Source organism: Chanodichthys erythropterus, chromosome 16 (genome assembly GCF_024489055.1).
Source record: "Chanodichthys erythropterus isolate Z2021 chromosome 16, ASM2448905v1, whole genome shotgun sequence".
NCBI lineage: Eukaryota > Metazoa > Chordata > Actinopteri > Cypriniformes > Xenocyprididae > Chanodichthys > Chanodichthys erythropterus.
Window position 1 is genome coordinate 21375404 of NC_090236.1, and position 24177 is coordinate 21399580.

The following is a 24177-nucleotide window of genomic DNA, read 5'->3' on the forward strand; positions in this document are numbered from 1 at the left end:
GATTGTTTAAAACACCTAAACAGGGTAAATTAACTGAATATCTACAAAGCTCATACCTTGTTTTTCTCACAGTTTTCAGAGACAGTTTTGAGATGTCCAGAGAGAAACTTGAGTGTTTCATAATGATGGTCTGGTAATTCGTGTATCTGGGAGGAATAAACAGTAAATGTGATTTATTTCAAACTGTTGAGGATTTTATTGCTGATTTTATTTCTCCAATCTAGTAAACATCAATATTTAGTAAATCAACAGCAGTATTCAGATAAACTGTACCAGTCTCTTCAGTGCTTTTAACCTCTCAACAGGGTCCTCCATTCGATTGGCATCAATAAAGTTGGAATATTTTTCTATAATCATAGCAAAACAAGCATCATTAGAACACTCCTGAAGTCCATTAATCAGGGTCCCCATATTCAAAAAAGGTACCAAAGTAAAGAAATATTTCTGCTGAATGCCAAAAAAAGAAAAAAGAATTACTATAGAACTATAGAATTATCAGTTTTAAACACCATTTTGTGACCTTTTTCTTTTCTTTAAAAAAAAAAAAAAAAAAATTTTCCACAAAATTTCAGGCCTGCAAATCATAATTTTAAAAATTCCTAGATATTTTCAGGTTTTCCACTGTCTAATGTAGTCCTCTAGGAGGAGTGCTTCCTCCACAAGTGGAGAAAATAGGGCTTAGATACAAGTTTCTCTATTAGAGAGTGCAGCGTTCTCCATTTGTTTTGTATAAAGCCTATGCGATCATGGGTCTCACCATTAGTAAACAGAGGCTCAGGAAGTTTCCTGAAAAAGGACTTAAGCAAACTGCTGATCACATTGAGGTCTCGCCACTTCTGCTGAACAAAATAAAAGCATAAAGATCAGGACTGCCTTAAAGGAACAAGAGTCACACATGATATCACAGAGGGCAAAGTGTTTACTCACGTCATCCTGGATATCAATGTCAGTCATGCCTTTAGTGTCTAGTTCCTCCTGCATGCTCGAGATGGCAGCATTGTTTCCAGGGACTCTATAAATCCCTGTGTACTCCAGCCCTCTCTCCTCCACCAGCTTACAACACACCTCCACAATCAAAGGCACAAACTAGACCACAGACAGTAATTAGTGTTATTTTTAATATCATACACCCTAAAGTCAAAAAAAAACAAACAAACATGAAATTCAATTTTGGTTTAAAAAAAGAAACCTATTTTTAGGACCATTTATTGTTTTCCCATAATGACCTTAATTTTATGACATGCCCATTTACTACAGAAAAACCCCTCCTCAATAATGTAATGTGAAACAATTTATTTAGATATATTATGGTAAATATTTAAATGTAAAATTTTTAGATATATTGTATTGACGGTTAGAGGGAGAAATATGCTAGAAATGTTGATACAACCCCCCCCCCCACCCCTTGACATGATTGCGTGAGTTTGACCAATTACAGTTGAATTTGCATGATGCAGAACCACATTTCTAAAATCTGGCATCTCTTACTCTATTGTTTTGTGCAGGGGGACAATTATCCAGTCGCACTCCAAATGTGACACCAGCAGTGGGTCTCTTATCTTGAGGCTTCTTCTTCAGGCCTGGAATTCCTCTCCTCCAAGCGGCTTTATCTCTTGGAGGACTGGAGTCATCTGAGACACATATCGCTGACATCAACATTTCACTGAGATCAAGCACATTCAAGGGGTTTCGGTGTCACTTCATAATGCCTATTGTTACCTTTACTCCTCTCCTGTTCGTTTCTGGGCGAGTAGGGGCTCTGACTCTTACTGCTGCCACCCAGCAGAGTGTGTCTTATGCTGAGAGACTGTCGTGAGGTCTTGGGTGACGGCTCTGTCTTACTGCTGGGTGCACTGTAACAAATATACACATATTATTGGACACTGATCACAAGGTAAGCTTATACAGTTCAAGACATATGTGAAGAGGGAGGAAAAAAGGAATGGTTCAAGGGAGACCTCAGCACTCTGTCCTAAAAGCTAGTGAACTGGCAACCAAGGTAATATTTTTAGCCACCACAGGCATACTTTCAATGCAAAATTGTTCTCATTGTTTTATACAGTTGTTAGTGTAGAATTACTAATATTTATGACTGCCTTTTTTCTTTTTCAAATGTTAAACCATCAAGCTTTTACTCTGGCGGAAACCTCAGTGATCCCTTAATGCTGCTATGTTGACAACAGCCAGATTTAATATGCCTGTTGCCTTCCCAAATGCACATTATAAGCGACACAAACTCAAAGCAGTTAAACAGATGGAGTTTGTGTGGAGCAGCATTTACTGCAAACCAAGCCATTCTGAGACACTGAAAATACAAGATCATGAGCTGCTTATGTGTAAAACACTGTGATGCGCTTCACTCTGAAATGCAGTGCATTTATTTATTTACAGCCTTTCATAAATCACACTAAACAATATCGCAATTTCGGTTTTATTGCAAATAATAATGCAGCCCTAGTAGTAACATGCTAATCTATTACTATCTCAAATCAACTAGGAGTGCTAGTCGAGTCTTGTGTGTGGTCATGTTTTTTTTGTGTTTGTGAGTGACAGCTGACAGAGCTACATTTCAATTGACTCACTTGTGAGATTGCATTTCAGTCAGGATGCTGCCATTCTAGACAGTGACAATCCTACTAGGATTTGGAACAGGGCCAATATGACAAGGCAAACATGCATGTGATCTGATCGACCAAAACGTATCTTAATACAAGGTGTTAACAGGGTCTAGGACATGTTCTTTACCTCATGGATATATACTCCTTGAGCTTTCTGTTGATCAAATCAGTGCTGGTTACAGTGGCGTTCTGAAAAGACAAAGAATCATTAGCTCTCTGGTAACATGCCAACCTGAGTACAGCAACATAATTCTGATTGAGTGTTAAAGAAAACCTGTTCCTCTAGCAAAGAGAATATCAACATAAAGCCTACCCATAATCCTCACACCTTCAAGTAAACAATTTCATCTCAACACTGATTTCAGCAGATGACAAAGTGCTTTTGTGTTAGCTGTGAGCTGGTTTTCACATGGTTTCATATCAGGAAACGCTGACAAAGTTTTGCAATACTACAATGTTTTTTACAGTCAACTCTGAGGGGGCAGACACAGGCCACAGACTTCACATGATGATATTAATCTGCTATAATTTTACGCTCATATTAATTTTATGTGAGGAGGACATGGCTTTTTTAATGTGTATTCAGACACTATTCTGAAGGCGGTCAAGGATTCAGTGGTTAGCATGATCCTGTTATCCCCTGCTGGTAGATGTAACTACATAATTCTGTGAGCAAAAAGCATCTTTTTCCATGTATGGCGTTTTAAAAGCAGCTGTGTATTCTGATCTAATAAATTGCAAGCAAAATTTAGATCACAAAAATCTTACTGTGTACAGCAGATGCTTTACCAGTGCTTGATTTTTTTTTTTTTTTTTTTTTTTTGACCACTTAGAAGCATAAATAGATTTTTCCCTGCCTGCTGCCTTTGACATCACAGCTCATGCATCAGCAGGACAGTCACTAGAAGGCCAATTTGCCACCAGCCAATCCAGCTTCAGGTTGTCATTTTCCTGCAGTTACATTAATTTATACCATGGCAGTTATGGCAAGTGACTGGCTCAAAAACCGGTGTGCCCACTACCAAATGCCAATTAGCAAAGATGGCAACAGGCAATACTCTACAACTGTTTATGCATAAAACATCCAAGCTTTTTTTAGAGAAAAAAAAAAAAAATGCAATTTCTTCCTTTTCATTTGTTGACCCCTTTATACTTAGCCTTGAGGGTTTCTACTCTGCTTTGGAACGGTAGATAAGTGGCCACACTTGACCATCTCTTTGGAAGTGGTTTGTTTATATATATTATATATATGTAAAAAGTGGTTGCAACAGACACTTTTTCTTACATGGAATAGAGGTGTCACTCCATAAATTAATGATGCCTAAAGCCCAAAATATACCTCAGCAAATACTAAAAGCATTGTGTATGTTTACAGCCGAATGCATGGCTTTTCAAAGTATACTATACTCCATTTGATAAAGCTGGGAAAATATACCCATCTCCCAATTTGATACTATCCCAATACTTGGGCGCTGATACAATATGTATTATGATTTTTAAGAATAGCGATTCTACAAGTATAACTATTTGATATTGCTATGTATTGCAATTTTTGCTTGCTTTTTTAACTCTAGACCATGGAGAAAAGTTGAATGATACACTTATACATGATGGTTCAGGTTGTATATCCGTAGATGTCCATCCACCATTTTTCACTTTCTTGTGTCCACTAGTAAGAGAAATTATGTCATGTAATACTAACCGATACAACACATTGTCCTCTGCTGAAATAAAAGAGGTAACTTTGCTCCACCTCGTCTATAAGCAAGGACTGAAATAAAGCAATTTAATATGAATTAATATCAATTCTGGAATAAAAAAAAAAAAAAAACTATTTTAAAATTGTAAAAAATAAAAATCGAGATAGGTGAATAGTTTTTTTTTCCCCAGCCCCATTTGATAGCATAGACAAACACAGTTGCTCAACACTTGCACACTGGAAGGTGTCAGTCTTATTCAGTGTCTCCATTATTTCTCTCCAGAAGATATGACCAATAAAAATGTGTTCGTACTCTTAAAAATTAGAGTTGCAGGTATCGCTTAACTGTCTTACACAAGTGTTTGCCAATGCAGCTGCAGTGTAAAGATAGCCAAAAAGACCACGCCATCATTAGCTATGTTTTCATCACCCTGTTTTTATGTGCATTTTGAAGTAACCACATCAGAAACTAGTGATGGAAACGGCCAATTAAAAAAAAAAAAAAAAAATCCCTTAATTTGCAAAAAAGTTTGAGGTGGTTTTTGACTTGAACGAGTTTATGCAAATAATGGAAGATGGAAACACATTTGCCGAATAAATTCTGACGTAGCGAACATTAAACCCACATGATTAATCAGTTGTTTCCGCTGATGGTATTGTAACAGACATGTTACACATTTATGTTTGACTCTGTTCTAATGCATTAATTCAGACAGCTCGTTTATTGTTTTCTTATTTATAAGTGTTTAGGCGAAGCTCACAAACGCTCGGTCACAGCGTTTTATTTACTGTTGGTTACTAGGTTACTAATACCACTGTCGTCCTCTCGAACAACTTGATGGAAATGCACCCAAGTTGCATTGTTTTTTTTTTTCTTTTTTTGGGAACTTTGAAAAGATTCGATTCACGTTTGGATGGAAACCCAGCTATTGTCAAATCGACAAACCTCCTCGTCCAGGTTGCTGTTTTCTTGAATGACTCTTATCCAGGACAGCATGTCCTCTCGGCCCTCTGCCTGAAACAGATATTCGCAGTCTGAAGTCGTTAGCCGCAGGACATTCTTGCGCTTTGTGTCACTGTAAGAGATGTCAATCAAGCAGGCTTTGATGCTGATCGATTGAGGCTCGTCCTCCAGTTGGGAGTTGATGTGAGCAAGCCCCTCCTTTTTGTCCTTATAGAGGTAGAGGGAGTGTCCACGCAGCACTGCATACATTTGTTTCCATGGCCGAATACCACCACCTACTCGCTATAAAGATAGGAACAAATGTAGAAACTGGTCATGATCAATAAAAACACAGTAAAACTATCAACATTCCATTCAGTGTGGTCTTGAAGGAATTTGGCACTATGGGAAATGAATAGTAAAAGAGAGAGAGATCCTTTTCCCACCTTGCCCTTCTCTGTGTTGAGCTGTCGGAAATGCAGCCAACCCTCCTTGGTGGAATCAGTGAAGATCTCAGTGGAGGAGTCTCTTCTGGAACTGGAGTCATCAGACTTATGGCCATCAAGTGCCTATAAAACCAGAACAAACATGAAATTTTAGTGTTTAGTCTTGCTTAAATGTCCATCATTTTTGCTCTGTTCCAAAACCTGCTGAGTTGCTTTTGATCAATACATAGGCAGCTCCCTTCTAAGGCAAACCCTTAACTGAAATTAAACCTCGCAAGTGAATTTATGACATGATGATTGACTAGTCACCCAAGCCTACGATGACAAACCTATGGACTGCTCACAATTGCTTGTGGAGATTGTTGCACCATTACTTTAATGGGTCTAACTCTTTGTTCATCTTCCACAAAGGACATGTGTGATATAGTCTTAGAATTTGACAAAAAGAAGTTATCTTAGATCGCCCTTTAGGCACAGCTTTAAAATACTCTCTACATTGGCATCTCAATAGGTTTTGGAACAAAGCCAACATCACCATTATTTTAGTTTAAAGCTGCTGTCCACAGTTTTTCCGCTTTGTCGCCATCGCTGTTTGAAACATGCGATTGCAGTCATATGCGGAATAGTTATCTGTACGTGCGTTGAGCCTCGGCACAGCTCGTCAGCGTGGATGAATCTAATGCTTGCTGTCAGTAACTGCACCGGTGTGGATACTGAACTTCAGAATCACAGATTCTACGTCTTGAAAGTATGACCAATATAAGAATTTTCACCAGAAAATGTCATCTGAACAAGTAAGTAACATTTCTGCCACTTTTGTTTTAACCAACTGAGGAAAAAAGCATTAGGCCTACAAAAAAAAAAAAAAATCGCGCTGCCAATGATGATTAAATCTAACGATCGCTTAGCTCGGATCATGTCAAACCGTGCAAATTATTATTACTGTTATATTGTTCTCAAATTGTTAATGTTAACAACATCAGCACTGTGTGACTGTGTATTTAGTGTGTATTGGCGTTACCTGTAAATTTCAATTTCTGTATCCACTCCACAGTCCGAAGTCTTTTGCTTTTTGTCTACGGCTGAATCTCCAGTTGTCACTGATGATTGTCATTTGGATTTTTCTGGATTATAATCCGCAATCAAAATGATAAGTTTAATTATTTCAGATGCTGTGAGAAAAGGCTATAAATGTGCCGCTACCGATCTATATAGGACTAGCCTCTCGACGGGACTCCTTCCTTTGTTTACGGACGTGACGTAATGACGCACAGACGAAATGCTGCATGCTTGAATATCCCACGGAAATCCACCATGGCGCTCTTATTATAATACATTATTACAAGCTTACTGTTGTGAATCGAGACAAGATAATTAGATAGTTTTGAACAATGGCTGGTTATGTACTTGTTCAAAAGTTGATTTTGGATAATTTTTAACCAAAAAAAGTTGCGGACTGCAGCTTTAAGGAAAGCTGGTCTTTATGAGGGAGAATTTCATGTGCATCTCTCACCTTCCTGAAAACACTTAGACTTGGTTTGCTGGATCGTCTGAGGAAATTAACAAATATGTTAGCCCAAACAACCATTCACAACTACAATATTAAGAATCTCCAAATTTATAATCCAGCACTTTTAAATAACACTTACCCACGGCCTTCCTCCCGGTAGTTGTCCAGACCCTCGTCGTATGATTTTGAGCGCTCTGTTTTGGTTCCTGATTCCAGAAGGGCATTTCTGAGAGACTCTGCATAGATGCAGACAAAAAATATACAACATTAGCAACACAGCCAACAAAATGCTCCCTATCCCATTCATATGGGGCCCTCAGATGACAATAATTGTTCAAATAAATTGAAATTTATACAGAATTGCTTACCTTGGTCATGAGACAGTTGTCGGCGCATGAGGGGACTGGGGGTGGTGGGGCTTGGGCTGTCAGAGATTACAGCCTGAGCTCCAGAGATCAGAGCCGATGCAGGAATGTGGCTGCCATCATGGTCTATACTAGGGCTGGCTGGCTCATCTGTAAACATAGTAACAGAGCAGCAAACATATGAATTAAACAACTGTGCAAGCCTCTGTGTGTACATGTATGAACATACATGCCAAAGAAAGCAAAACGAGCAGCTACAATACAGTGGGAAGAAAAAGAAAAGATAAATGTGTCCTTCCTACTATGCAGTACATATTCATGCTCCCATTATATATGCATCAAAATATTAAACTCAATTTTAAAAGACAGAAATGATATTAGTTTGACCACGAAACTGCAATTATGTAAACATGGGGTGAATTAAAAAAAAAAAAAAAAAAAACTTTGCTGTTTTGTCACCTTTTATTCCAAGGAAAGCTGGCAATTCACTCCAAAATGTTACAGGTGTTTCTACATTTTTAGTTTTACAAGTTTAATTCTTTAGATCATGGAAATGAAGGATCAAAAAATGTAATATCCTAAATAAAAACTTGAATAAATGGTAAATATTTTCTTTAAAAAAAAAGCAAAGTAACAAGTATAAAAAAATAAATATATATAAATAAATAAAAACTGTGAATGCACAAAAGGCACTTTCCATTTAGAGGTTTTCCCTTTTCTCAGTAAAGTAAGGGTGCACTATTGCTGAAATCACAAACCCCACTTAGCAGTCAGATGTCTGTATGAACAAAGACATTTATATTTGCACCGGAACAGTGGATTGCAGCATTGAAATCGAGAGCATTCAGACTTGTTCTTCCAAACTGTCTGTAGTTGTCAGGAAAACACTATAACCCCTAAAATAATGCCTTTTTTCACCTGTTGATGATGACTGCTCTGTGTAGGGACTGCAGACGACAGCATGATTGGCAAAATGTTGGTGACATTCATTATTTAAACATAATGGGTGATATATATTGTGTCACCAAAAATGATTGAGGACATGCACATATAATGCGCGATAAGTAGATATATGGATTATTGTGACAGGCCTAGTAACCGAAATTAAACTGCAGCACTAAAACTAACTTCATACAGATACATAAGCAAACTCTCAATACATCACTGAGCAACGGCTGACTTAAAGGGATAGTTCACCCAAAAATTATCCCATGACTTACTCACCCTCAAGCTATCCTAGGTGTATAGGACTCTCTTCTTTCAGATGAACACAATCAGAGATATATTTTAAAATATCCTTAGTCCTCCTAGGTTTTACATGCACATTCTGCGTACGGTCGTCCGCTGGAAGCTAGTTATTTGAATTTAAAAGTTTTAAATATTGATACTTTTCTTAGAAAAACACATCGCTTCACTTCAGAAGGCCTTTATTAACCCCCTGGAGTCGTATGGATTACTTTGATTATGGATGGATGCATTATTTTTTACTTTAAAATGCAGCCCCCTATTCACAAACATTACAAACCTTGGAAGACTAAGGATATTTTTTAAATATATCTCTGATTGTGTTCATCTGAAAGAAGATAGTCATATACACCTAGGATGGCTTGAGGCTGAGTATATCATGGGATAATTTTCATTTTTTGGGTGAACTATCCCTTTAAGCGACGACCCAAACCTGCTTGATATTGTTTGATACTTATAAGATCATGAAGTTAAGATAGAGCCTGTAATTTTTCCTAAATGAATCAACTCATAATGCCTAATGTTTGTTCGATTGCTTGTGTTACATGAGGACATTTTTGTTTAAGAAAATTTTTGTCTACCTGATGTAGCAGATTTAATGAAGGTGCAGTTCGGGTCACGTCTTTATGTCAAACGGGTCGGGTACGTAATTAAATCAGTGCTGCTGTCAGATAACGGCTTGGGTGTTCTGTCAAGTACTGCGGGTGAGGGTTTACTAAAAAGGACCCGTGCAGGACTCTGAGACAGAATATGTAACTTTCTTTGTATACCATACCATAGAAAGCAGCTTTTTTTGAGCCCTTAAAATGTAAATGCTATAGTGCTTGATTTCATTGCAAGTAAGAAGTCTGCATAAACTTTTTCTAGGAACGGGGACAGTTTTATTTATCTTACAATTTGACATGTCCTGTTTTTGAGAGCACTGAAAACTTTTGAGCTTCTCTGCAGGGTCTCAGCCAAAAAAGGTTGGAGTACAAAGCTGTTCTGTGCTGCCAGAGGGCTGGAGTAGCTAAAATTAAAGTAACTGCCCTAGTTCCTGCATCCTCCAGCGTCTCAAAGAGGGCCAAGGGGAAGGTATGCAAAACCCTCTTCATGCCTAGCCGAAGAACTCTAGCATAGCCTTCAGATCGTTTCATTCCAAGACACAAGAATGTTAATGCCATCAGCAATCACCTACCTTCAATTAAGAGGATGTTTTTGTTGTAAGAAATAGGTGGCAACAATCTTCTACTACATTCATTTAGCAGCTACTTTTATCCAAATAAACTTATAATGAAGAATCTGAGATTTGGGCCTTGCCATGCCAGTGGTTGATCAAAAAGTTTACTTGTTGGACTGCTCATACAAACTGACAGTGTTGGGGAAGCTACTCTGAAACTGTAGTTTGACAAGCAACAAACTACTCATAAATTAAAGTAGTTAAACTACAGTCAAGCTACCCTTCTGAAAAAGTAGTTAGCTACACTACAAGTTACTAACAAAAAGTAGCTAGCTACATTGAAACTACTTTGATTTTTTTTTTTTTTTTTTTTTAAATGACAGATTATTACAAATAACTGGATAACTGTTAATGAAGAATGTTTAAGTAAAATGTTCGGGGTTTAAAACAAAGCAATGCACTACAATTATGATATCAAAACATACTGTTTTATTTTGTAAACTATATCAAAAGAAACAATACTCAAATGTAGCCTATATCTCACACTGACTCTCTTTGCACGCTTTATAAATAATACATTCAGAATTTTAATATACTGTAAGTTTTGTTTATCATGCTATGAGAGGACCGACGACCAACTGCACTCCGCAGTTTCAGAAGTGATTTCTACATATAAATGCAGGACTCACACTAAAAATTGCTACCATAACCAAAACACGGGACAAAAATATGCAATAATAAGAATAATAATAAGAAAAATGCAGATGTAAATGCAGACTAGAAAAATATTAGAATTTTTGTGTCTATATTTTTTAAATTCTATTCCAGTTATTTGTAAAATGACTTAAAATCCTAAATGTCTCACTACTATTCTTATTATGGTATAGCTGTTGTTTACACATTACATCTGCACTTATAGCACCCTCACTTATTTCAGAAGCACCCTCAATGATCACTTTTTACTGATAACAACAGAAAGAACTTAAAATGCTCTGTCAATTTTGGTCATACAGAAAACAGTAAGACATTATTCGAAATTGTATAAATAGACTGAAACTGAAGCGTATACTTACCTCAAACTGATGCGAAATGTATCTATAGAAAGCTTGAAATGTCTACTTTTAAATTAAACAATTCAAATAAAAAACAAATATTCTGATTATGTAATCCATATGAAATGTCCACTTGCCTCTATAGGCGCATCCACAGTACTGCGCAGCTAAGTCAGCATAGTCTTTGTAGTCGACACTGACTCAGAAAACGCTAGCTTATTAATAAATTATTAAAATGTTCAGAAAGTCTCCTTGCCATTTTTTTGACACATTATTATAATTATCAGTACACCATAGTTATTCAGATGAACTAGATCAATGCATTTTTTTTTTCCTTCAAAAGGGATGGAAACCAAAAACCAAAAGTTATATCTAGCAGCAGTGCAGAACGTGAGTCTTTTCTTCCACTTTAACATAAGTTATAGCATTAAAAAACATGCATAAACATTAAAAGATATGTTGAAAGATACAGTACAACTTACTGAAATGAGTCATGTCTCATATAATCGCTCAATTAGTAGCAACATTCACATGAACACCTGTTATTTAAATTGGAATGAATTCATTCATTAAATAATTTAGCCAATGAATTCAATGTTTACATGAACGCTAAATAAAGTGATCTGGTCGATGTGCGTGTTTACAGTGCATCGGGAAAGTATTCACAGCGCTTCACTTTTTCCACATTGTTATGTTACAGCCTTATTCCAAAAGGGATTAAATTCATTTTTTTCCTTAAAATTCTACAAACAATACCCCATAATGGCAACGTGAAAGAAGTTTGTTTGAAATCTTTGTTTTTTATTTTTAATAAAATTGCAAACAAAATTAAACTTAAAAAAAATTAAAAACAAATTAAAAACAAAACTGCGGAAAGACGTCAATGTAAAAGCTTGTAAACAATGTCACTTTAACGTTGCATTTACCCCAAGAAAAGTTATTCAGCATTCACTTTGTTAGTTAGCTATAAAAAAAAAAAACACTAGAAAAAGGAGTGATATTAAATATGCATGTTTGAATAAATATTAATAGTATACAAGCTCCTTTCTAGTGTTTTTTTTTTTTTTTTTTAGTTTATAAAGCTATATAAACTAATGAACTGTAAACACTGGATAACTTTCATAAACACTTGACAAGTGTTTATGAAAAGTACCTTATGTGGAACAGAGTTGTATACAAACATTTTAGTTTTTGAGTGTAATTATTATATCTGAAAATAAACAGCAGTTGATATAGTAGTTTGGGCTCTGTTGTTAATTTTAAACTCTAATATTATAGTTAGGGCTGGGCAATAAAACAGTAAAAATAATTATTGTGATAGTTTGTATCGTGCCACACGGACCATCAGCTCGGCTTAAACAGCAACGTAGTGTGAGCTTACTAGAGCAGATGCGTTTACTCACTGATCAGTGTTGATCACATGACCACTACACAGCAGTGTGAGATCCATTGAGAAGTGCTTGAATTTAGCGAAGAACATTCTCAGTCTCAGTGCTTTAAACTAAACCAGATGAACGGTGCTGACATTCTCAACGGCATTGACAAACACGAGAAATATTGTGCCATGAACAATCTAGAACTTTGTATAAATACTAAACGTATTTAGGCTACCGTTTTAACAAACAACAACAAATAATCAGGGCACAAGCTAGAAAAACTCACTGTTCAGAAAGTCAAATCTAGTCCACAGTCTAGTCTTAAATTATTATTCTTATTATAATTATTAGGGATGCACTGATACCAATACTAGTATCGGTATCGGCCCGATACCAAACTCACGTACTTGTACTCGTAAAAATACTCCCGATACCAAAGACTGATACCTCGCGTGACGTAACTGACAGAATTTTCCATGCATAGAGACACCGGCGGCGGCAGCAGAAACAATGTCAGCCTCAGAGGTGTCAAAATACTTCAAAATTAATGATGGCGACACACACATTGTGAACTGCATGCTTTCAATCACAATTCGTTATTGATTAGTGAAAGAGGGACAGGCGGAATTGCGCTGAATGACACCGACCAGAAGCGCTCTCTCTCGCATACTCGCTCTCTCTTTCTTGTGCGTGATTCCAGGTCTCTCAAACAGCACGCAATCAGTTCTCCTCGCGCCTGAATGGTCAAATGCACACATAGTTGTCAAAATGTCTATCATGTGGAGTATCTCATGTAAATACAGTCAGTTATAGCTTAACTGGACATAAACATTTGGGTGAAAACAGGATGTGTGTCAGTATTCATGGACTCTTAAAGTGACTGTAGCCTATATTCGTCATTAATGTTAATAAAAGAACAAAAGATGTTAAATAAATGTATACATGGTAAATAAACCTACTGTATCTGAAAAACAAGTTTATTTATTTTTTTCTCTATAGTATTTGTTGTATTGTTTGTAAAGTTCTTTTTTATATAACAACAATTATATATATTGGTAATTATGCCCTTTGAAGGTTATTGGACACTGAAATTTTTGTTCTTTAAGTTTGTGACAAGCACATAAAAATTATCCCTTTTTTCATTAGAGTAATAATAAAGAAGCTGTCCTACATTCATTAGTCTCACTGTGTTGTGCTTGGAAGACTGCAAAATCAAAAAAAAAAAAATAATAATAATAAATGTATAGGCATCAGTATCGGCAAGTACTAGAAAAAAAGCATCGGTACTCGTACTCTGTATAAATATAAGTATACTCTTAATAAGTATACTCTTAATAAACGGTATCAGTGCATCCCTAATAATTATGCTAATTTTATTATTAAATTAATATTACAATTAATTTGCCCCACAATAATTTCATAGTGCATCATCGCATAACTGACACGCTGCGAGGATAATAAGATAAGTTAGATTAGCTTATTCCTTATTTCAAAACTTGTTTGACAAAATCTTCTTGATTCATGAAAATATATATATATTTTTTAACTATAAGCCACAAGAGAAATATAAAAAAATAAATTAGATAAATCTCTCATCGTCTGTAAGAGAATATGCGCCGTTAATGCAGCACCAGATGTCAAAAGCTCAGTCAGTGTTTACTTTCAGTTTCCGTAGTAAATAATTGACTGCCATTTGAGACTTCTTCACTGGCATGACTCTCACACAAAGTTTATGCATTTCTTGTGTGGCTCGCCTTTATTTTAATGGTTTATAATGAAAATATTTTTAATATTGCGAAGTGGCATTTTTCTTTATCACCAGTTGCTCACATAATGATGGAAAAGGATTCATATTTAGTGCACGTCATTTCCTGTGATAATAAAATTAAGCAAATGAGTAAGTAAATAATTTATATTATTAAAGTAAATTATTAGGTAAATAAATAAATTAGTAAATTAACTCCCTGAGGTCTGATTTTTTTCACATTGCAGCAAAACAGACTTAAATTACTCTGTCATTTCTTGTCATAGAGACATAAGTAATATATCAATTGAAACTATAGAATGTCTTCTTTTATTTGTGTACACTCAGAGTAAAAACACAATGTTGTGCTTTTTGTTAAATAAAGAAAACTAACATGATGCGTGATCTCTCCTCTCCCTCTGAACGAAGTCCAATCTGATAGTTCTCAGAAAATGAACTGTAACATATGAATACTAATGACAAAAAAAATTACACTTATGTCTAAAAAAAAAACGTTAAGATGTCAGGTTTTAAATCGTGCAAGTCAAATCGAAAACAAACATTCTGTGTTTATGTAATCCGTATGAAAAGAGAGCCATGTCAGAAGTCTGTGATTCAGCTCATTACCCGCTAACGCGTCCACGCCCATGGAGCCAGTTCTATTCAGACGCAAATTCAGAGGCAATACATGCATTCATCATCTCAATCGTGTATTTATTGTCTTGAAAAGTGTTTATTTGGATGGTAAAGCCATGGTTAGTGATCTCTAGAAGACATGCCGTTAGTTCCTAGTTCCTTTTCTTCTTTATGTGAATTTGTGGCCTAAAGGTGTACAGAGCGCCCTCCGGCTGCAAGTATGAATTAAAAACACCATTCCTGAAATGTCCTCTTCTTCATTAGAATAATTTGTGGACTAAATGTGCACAGAGAGCGCCCTCCGGCTGCAAGTATGAATTAAAAACACAGTATCCAGCACTCATAGTGATGACAATAAATATTACTTCTAAGTATAGAAATTTTACATAAATATATAAGAATCCATCAATATTTCTCCAAATGTGCATGCCTTTAAGCTAAAAGCCTATATGAAATGCCACAGAGGTAACAATTGTTCAGACACTTTGCATCACAGAAATACATTATAATCAGGGGTGCACATAAGAGGTACGCAGGTACGCATGCGTGGTAAAAATAAACTATGCGTACCAGAAAACATGGAGTGAAGCGCTTTTGAGTACCGCTTCACATGGATACGTTTACTTATTGGAGTAGGATTTTTCTCCATCTCTGGTAAGATAGCAATCATCATAATATGTGTGTTCTTTAATTATTAGGTGTGCAACGGATCGCAGTTAATCCGTGATCCATACGGATAAGGTCCAACGGTTCGGCACGCATGTGATTCGCGGATTAACTGCTATATTTAACCATCATAGAGTGAAAGTTTGTAATTTGGACGTGTTTTGTCTCGCCAATTAACACATTCAAACGACTTTAAAAGCGGAAGAGGAGGCAAAAATCGGGACTCGCGAACTGTAATCTGTGCGCACAGCCCCCCGAAACGCGCGCATGATGAGAGTCAGACAGCGCTCGAACACCGAATTAATTCCGCTGTCGCGTTTACTTGCGCTTGAAAGGAAACATACACACAAAATTATGTCAAAATACCTGTCTCGGCAAGTATTCTCTCGGTTATGTCATAAGTGAAGTGTTGAGAAAGAAACCGGATGTGTGTCAGTTATTTGGTCCGTGCTTTCCTTCTTAAAGTGGCAGCAGCCTTTGCTGTCATTAATGTTAGTAAAAAAAAAAAAAAAAGTCATTATCATCTACCATGTACGAGAGAAAAGAAGATAGGACAGCTTTTAGGATGCGTCGTGTAAAGTGTGAGTACCAAGCAAAATCTCCAGGTACTCCCTTGAGAACCAGACCAAAAAAGTTATGTGCACCCCTGATTATAATAGAATACCATTATTTTAAATTGTAATAATATTTCACAGTATTGCTGTTTATGATGAGCTGAGACATTATTACAGAGGGTTTTTTTTTCACAGCCTACCTGGCTGAAAGGCCTCATTAATATGCAAGTCATTTCAGGTCATTACTATGTGATTCGTTTGTCTTCTCAGGTGTAAATGGCCCATTATTTATGCAGATTCAAGCCTCCTCGCATACTGTGTTTCTTGACAAAAAGTGTCTTACAAAATTTAAATCTCTCTATTGTTTTATATGAAAGTAGTCAGCATAATATTTACATAATTCTTAAGCAAAAACTCTAGTCTACAACCCCCAATAATAATAATAATAAGTCTTGTGAACACAGATTTAATATACTTTTTTCGCCTTATTTCAGTGGCTTAAGTTTTGTTTTTTCAATAACCACGCATAAACATTATTCCTTCAAAAGCACAAACATGTACATACATGTTCCTCACATATTATTGTAGCCTAGTTTATGCTGAATACAGTGTAATGACACTTTTTCCATTAATATGTTTATGAACAACTGAAAAAAGCACAAATGTCAGAGCATGTCAAAACTTCTCCAAGCCCCAAATCAGCCTCAGACTCCACAGGGTTAAGTAAGTAAATAAACAAGTAACAAGCAAACTTTAACTTGTTTGCTTAAAATTTCTGTGAAAACATTTGCTGTTGCAGGTGCAAAAAGACTTGTTTTTCTGCCATCTCTTAATTACGTAATTATGGCGTGAACGCAGCATAAGCTTTTTGCTTTGGAGGAACTGTAAAAGGTGGCTGCAATCTAAAAACATATGCTGACAGGCAGTTAGGACAATGTATTATTTAATTCAGATTGAATGTAATGATTGGATGAACATGTTAGGGTCCTAGGCCTTCCACAGACTGTATATATTTATAAAAATACATTTAGACCGTTTAACAGTGATTGCTATCAGGATATGAGGAGACTTTTAACCAGTATAACAAAATGTGTCTGTAAAGAATCAACCATTGCACCTATTTTTTTTCTCAATGACTAGCTGATGGTACATTATGTCTACTTATTACGCGTTTACATAAAAAAAAAAAAAAAAACGGAATTAAATACTCCAGAGAGTCAAAGTATAGTAAATAACAGTATTTACCAACTGTTATAACAGTTTTATGAATTGAGAACTGATTTACTGAAAGTCTGAACTAGAGCTGCCCGATTCTAGATAAATTAAGAATTTTATTTTTTTTCTCCCAAAGAGAGATCAAGATTCTCCAACGATTCTGAACAGACAACTAAACAAAATAACATGTAATTTACTAGAGGTTCTGACAAAATGTTAATTGCAGCAGTCTATTTAAGAATGTTTAATTATTTTGAATGAACTCAATTTGAATGTTCAGGTGTGATTTTGTCAAAGATTTAAAAGACAGCAGAATCGTTGTCATTTAGTAATAAGATAGTGTTGGAATCGAGATCGATATCTTTTAACGATTTATCATGCAGCTCTAGTTTGAACTTACGGACTCTATTTTTCTACAGAAGTCATAAGAGGGATAGTGAAATTAGTCTAATTCTTGCAATATTCACAACGTTGCTAAAATTTTATTGCCGGGAACGTATCATGAATATTCTATGTAATCTCCAGCACTAATGGTGATATCATATATCATACCATTAACACTCCTACCACTATTTATTTACCTTCTTTCGTTTTTTTTTTTTTTTTTTTTTTTTTTAAGTAACTTTCAAAATTAGCTCCCAAATGTGTAAGCAGTGTTAAAGATACGCAACAGAGATTGTGGACACTTACACACAAAAACAGTTACAGTGTATTAAAAGGCTATTGCACAAAACACCAAAGTATCAAATGTGACAGTGCACGGATAGACTATCACTCAATATTCCAGACCTATCTTCAGTCATTAGAGTATGAGGGAAGGCCACTTCCTCCCCGAATAACACCATGACTCACCACACACAGTCACTCTCACTCTATTTCAGTCACTCCCAAACAGCCACGCTTACAGGCATAGATTTGCACCTCCTGCAAAATCGCCCGGACTCCTCAAGATTGAAGAGTTTGATAACATTGACAATACAAAGCAAGATTTGCCCATGATAATCCTCTGTCTGGACATATGGGGTCAGGATTTGAAATTGTGATTATGAAAGGTAACATTTTGAGATGGCACAAGGTACTGGAACATTTTTAATACGTAAAAGCCCTGATCATACAAAATGTATGTATGCATGTATATACATATATATATATATATATATATATATATATATATATATATATATATATATATATATATATATATATATATATATATATATATATATATATACATATATATACATATATATACATATATATATATATACATATATACATATATATATATATATATATATATATATATATATACACACATACATACACACACACATACATATGTAAATAAATTATTGCAAAATACATTAAAGTCTACACAAACAATTATTAAAAGAAAAAAATAATATCTGCTGTAGCTCTAAAACGATCTCTAGTGCTGGCTCAAGAATGTTGCTGGGTTAGCGTTGCTATGGTTACAAAGAGTGCACTTACCGATGAAAGGAATGGAGTCAAGTGATTCGTCCAGATTACTGGAGCAGAAGGAGGAGTCAAGCCGCTCCCCCAGTTTCCGCATGTGCATCTCCCGGCGCGCATCGTTGGGCAACCAGCAGACGCCACCCCCTGCCGGCTCAGACCCATCCGTGTCATTCACTGCAAGGATGTATGAGGGATGGCGGAGAGGTTGTGGGGTCCCCTTCCCTGTTGGGGGCTTATCTCGGAGGACTACACCCTCTACAGGACTGGACCCGTTTACCGGTAAACCCTTGACATCCCGTGAGTGTGTTCTCTGAACTGATGCCCCACCCTGTGGCCTCTGAGGAGGCGGAGTTGAGTAAGATGCAGACCTATATCCCACTGGATTCTCTTTCCCAGTTTCTGGGATCTGCATGGTTTCAGTCCTAGTTCTTGATTGGTTTGATGCAGAATTAGAAATACGATTTCCAACAACAGTTCCACTTTGGTCTTTGGAAGGAGGCTCTTTGGCCTGGTTTACTCCATTGCGAGGTCGCTCTGGAAAACCAGCAGTGGGTGGGATGTCCGTTCTGGAGCTGTGCATATGGGAGCCAGCAACACCCCTGATGTTCATACTATATCCTGTTGGGGGACGGTAAAGGACCGCCCGTGGTGGGAGAGACTGTCTACTAGGACGACTCCTCTGGTCTACTCTGCCATACAGATGCCTATCCACAGCGGCCCATGGTGCAGCAGAAACTAGTTCATGTTCCACATAGTCTGACGAATGAACACGTGGCTTCCGCATGAGGCCGTCAGAAGACACACTACGAGGAGGCCAGTCCCTGGCGTGGGCTGCTCTCTCTGCCCCACTCATCCTATCTTGTGAAGCGCTGCGTGGAGGAAGCACAGAAGGGCCCTGGTAAGCCCGCTCATGAGACGTGCTTCTGCGGCGTAACTTATTGCCCCAGCCAGGTTGGGATCCACAGTGAGGGCCACCGTGGACACTTTGGGATGCAGCTCGCAGGCTGTCTAATCGCTCTTGAATAGTCCGACTATAAGTGTGAAGACCTTTATTATCGATATATTCCCGGTATGTCTGGTAAGTCCGCCAGTCAATGTTCTGGTGGGTAGCATGGGAGTTGATGGAGGAAGCAGGCGCATAGTGTGTAGGTGGAATGGCATAATGATCACCATGGTAACCTGAAGGGAACATGTCAGCTTTGCGAGGGTGGAGGTATGGCGGACGACCACCAGACACTGTACCAGGCCTGGCTCTGACCACCATTGGATCTGGGCCTACTAGACCATAGTCCCCCCTATGACCCGGAACCATGCGGCCCATGTGAACATCAGGAGGTAACACCACTGTCCGAACACTTTCATTGCACACACATACCGCAGTCTGTGTCTTTGGAATGGGTGGTGGAGGGGAGGGAGGTACTGGTATCTCCACACGGTATCCTAGATCAGATGGTACAACCCCCGGGGCTAATGTTTCAGTGGCCTGGGCCATCCCCGGGGGCTTACAGTCTACTCGAGGGTAACATATAGGGGGTGGCTCTGGGATATGGCGGGCATTTCCACTGTATGCATCATGACCCTTAAGGTAGGCATCCTGGGAATAGGCCTGTGGAAGAAAAGAAAGAAAAAAAAAAAAAAAAACAGGTACATTTTAGTAGTATTCACTGTATTATAGAAAACTTGAAATTCATGATGAATTCCTACAAATAGTTTTCTCTGTGTGGGTGGACAGCATAACATTTGCGTGTGGGAGTTTTACAGGTCAGAAGTGTAAGCTATACTCTGGTGCACCAAGTGCTTGAGAATTCTACAATATTCATAATATCTAAAGCTGACAGTTCGTAACAAAAATACACCTACCGCAATTAATTTGACATAACTACAGAGTTTCTGCTGTGTATGACTGTAAAAAACAGCGGTGATCAGATCTCTGTTGTGAGCAAACAGGTCTTCCCTTTAAATTTTATTATGGTGCTGGAAAAGGCAAGACCAGCCTCCATTTCACACACAATCATATCTCCAAAAGAAGTACCAGGCAGCCTAAAATAACAATAAATAGCATTTCAGAGTAACAAGAATGTGATGTCACCCACCGTTCGGGTCACCACACGTGACCGAAGCGACACCGAAGCCAGAGGTGAACGAATGCCCTGGTTAGCAACGGCGCTGAATCTGACCTCCGTAATCATGTCAAAATCCAGAGTTCAAGCTAAACTACTATCACAGGACTTCAGTTTGAGGAACGTCAGATTGAAAACAAATACCAGACTCCATATTGTTTTTCTTACTCTGATATGTTGGCTTCCAAAACATGAAAGCAAGTCGTGTAGAGTGGACTTTCAACCGATCATATGGAGTTACATTCCTTTTGCATAACTATACAAACTGAATCTGATATCAGTAGTAAGGAACTTCGCCCCTCCTTTCATGAAATGCCACAGATGCCTTGTTACCAAAGGCCAAAGTTCATCATAGGAAAAGAGAGAAATGAGAAAAAAGGGGCGAGGCACAGCAAATATGCTTGCTGGATATAACCGAGAACTACCCACACAGCTAAATCAAACAGGTCACACAATCCCTACACCACTGCAATCGAGACATTCCACAAACTACACTGTACTATGCTACACATAACCAGAAACATTATGACAGTCATCTGAAAATGACAAGGAACAGGAAATCAACAACCAACTGGAATACAATGACATGCATGACATTTATAAATGATAAAAAACAACAATCAACATGCATGTAGCATTGAGCTGCTTACCAGACTAGTGATTCCCTGCGAAAACTGCAGCCATTACATCACAAACCCACGTAGGAAAAAAAAAAGAAAAAAAAAAAAAGGGAAAAGGAGGGAAAGTAAAAGACCAGCATTCATTAAAGGTGGTCAAAACCAAAAGAATCAAATCCACGCACTGACAGCCACTATCACAGTAAATATCTCTGTACAGAACACGAAAAAATGCACAGGATCTGCAGTGCTTCCAGTGAGGATGGATCGTGGGAAGGTGGAGGGGTGCTGTGGGAAGACTGTCACGTTAGCGATGCCACCTGCTCGTCCGCGTCGCTCCCAGTCGAGGTGGGGGCTGAGGTGCCTGGTGCCTGCCTCGCGTAGTAGCGATCGGCTCTCCATCTCTCCCCTCTCCATCCATCCGCAGGCAGATTACTCCGTGATCACACGCTCCCACCCTCCCTCCCAGCTAACGCGTCTACTTGCTCACTCCCTCCCTCTCTCTCGCTGGAAAGCTGTAACCATTCACATGTCGGAGGCAGATGCTTGATTATACATTCAGCTCAGATGGTACAGCTTCCCCCTCCCTTCCCCTTTTTCTCTCTAGCTGACTCGCGCCTATTCCAGAAAGACTGTCCACAACACAGAGCAGTCAGCTGACTCCAGCTGATCTAATCTCATCTTTCCTGCCTCTTCCTGTCTCTCTCACTGAAATCCAAAAACCACTGCCCATTGTATCATCCATTCATGCCTCTTCTGATCAACTCTGTTACTGTGACTAACGTCACGAGACTTCAATTGATTAATCCTCCACCCAGCTGAATACACTGTTAGACAGGCATTTTCCTGCTATACTGCTACACGCAAGAGTAAAACACCACAGCAACAGCTGTGCAGCAGCCAAGAAAGGCATGGAAATATAACAGTGGTGGTAATGGGAGAGATGAGAAATACTTGGAAACCTATCAAATGCATGTCTGTGTCACATTTCACACCCAAAACAAAATAAATCTATTATATTTTGCTTGAAAAAAGCAAAACCTATTTTTAGGACAATTAAGATTTACTTTTTACATTTTATGACATATATTATCCTTTAAACTGCTCAAATTGTATTACAGTTATGAGAATCTAATGTGAATCAATGAAAATAGGAATGACAATTTTCTGGCCAAATTCTGTTAAAGACACTGTATTTAAAAAAAAAAAAAAATCTTAAATGGCCTACAAACAGGATTAATTTACTAGTTTCACACTTTACTGGTATTTTGCTTCTGATGTATAAATGTGCTTGTAAACAGCACATGTGGTACATTTATTGGAAAAGTCAATCTAGCATTTTAAGCAATTAAAATGCTTTGAATGTTATAATTAGAACATTATTTCATAAATGGGTGTTTTTCTTCTGCAAATCAGATAATCTTTGTTATTCCAGTACACCCTGCACATGAAATGGCAGAGGTGCTTTGAGAAATACATTTGCCTGCTGCCAGAGAGTTCAAACGATGCTTACAACAGTAAATGGCATGCATTAAAAGTTAATCTAAAGGGCAAACAAATGAGTGCAGGACTCCATGTGCTCACTGAGCAGAGTGAAACTGTGGACTGAATTAGAAAGCACTGAACAGACTTAGAATAAAAGAGAGAAACAGGATGTTAGGTGATTATTCACACAAAATAGTTAGAACAAGAGTCAGTGATCCGAATGAAACTGGATGAGTCCTATGTTTCCATTCTATTCCACTGAACACAGCCTGAACAAAATGCATTTTATCCACAAAAATAAGTGTTCAAATTACAATATGTTTAAAAGGCATTATTCAGCCAAAGTTTGTCATTATTTAGAAAGATTCTATCATGATTTACAAACACATGGAACACAAAATGAGACTAAAGAATCATTATACTAGAATAATGATTTATTATACTAAAATGTATTTATCAGGGTATTATTATATTAAAATATATTTATTAGGGCTCTATACTCATATATATATATATATTTTTTTTTTTTATAAAGGCAGTTTTTTTCCAACCTTATTAAATGTATGCATCCTTTCTGTTAAATTCTTAATTTGTAATGTAATAACATTTTAAATTCAATTAGGGTATTAATAAACAATTGGGCTGTTACCAATCAAAGGAAAATAGTATCAACAAAATCCATCTTTGAGAGGCGGCACAGAAGTTGCATCTGAAGTGGCATTTAGGTATACATTTATAGACAGTTAAAGATGGCATGATTTTTAATATAGAAATATGAAATGATTAAACTAGCAGTAGGTTCTGTAAAGTCATTTATTCGTTCAAAATGGTTGATTTATTCAGGAACAAAGCAATTGACTGTCTTTATTAATGGGTTATTGAATCATTGACTCATCAGATTAGTTCCGATTTGTTTGTGTATTAAATGTAAATAAAACAAGGACAAAAACATTAAAAAAAAATAAATAAAAAAAAATCACAACACTGCTTTTGACTTAACTTTTGTAACTCTAATATGAATTAATGTATACTTAATTTATACAGTGAAGACCTATGCAGTGTTATTTTACATTTGATTCAATTTCTGTACCCGAGAACTACTGTTAGACCTACCCGAAAATCCTGAAAAGCACTGTTTATTTTATTGGTATATTTATTCTATTGTATTTATTTGTGCTATTGCTATTATTCCTTCTTATTTTGTTACGGACTGTTTACTTGTCTTTAATAATACTTGAAATTTATATTAAT

The 24177-nt window shown here is 37.1% G+C and overlaps 1 protein-coding gene across 2 annotated transcripts in view; it reads right to left on the reverse strand.

Moving 5' to 3' along the window:
- arhgap21b (Rho GTPase activating protein 21b) overlaps positions 1-24177 on the reverse strand; it is a 72200-nt gene that overhangs the window by 5909 nt on the left and 42114 nt on the right. The window contains exons 1-14 of one of the 2 annotated variants that reach the window (XM_067364203.1): positions 20798-23314; positions 18720-20310; positions 7585-7731; positions 7356-7452; positions 7220-7256; positions 5707-5829; positions 5264-5563; positions 2746-2807; positions 1720-1853; positions 1489-1631; positions 928-1086; positions 758-836; positions 274-347; positions 57-146 (exon numbers count right to left, since the gene is read on the reverse strand). In XM_067364203.1, the coding sequence (XP_067220304.1) occupies positions 57-146; positions 274-347; positions 758-836; positions 928-1086; positions 1489-1631; positions 1720-1853; positions 2746-2807; positions 5264-5563; positions 5707-5829; positions 7220-7256; positions 7356-7452; positions 7585-7731; positions 18720-20310; positions 20798-20893 (3132 nt within the window). In that variant the 5' untranslated portion in view covers positions 20894-23314. Of the gene's footprint in view, positions 1-56; positions 147-273; positions 348-757; positions 837-927; positions 1087-1488; positions 1632-1719; positions 1854-2745; positions 2808-5263; positions 5564-5706; positions 5830-7219; positions 7257-7355; positions 7453-7584; positions 7732-18719; positions 20311-20797; positions 23315-24177 lie in introns of those variants that run through there. The other variant, XM_067364202.1, reaches the window with a different exon arrangement.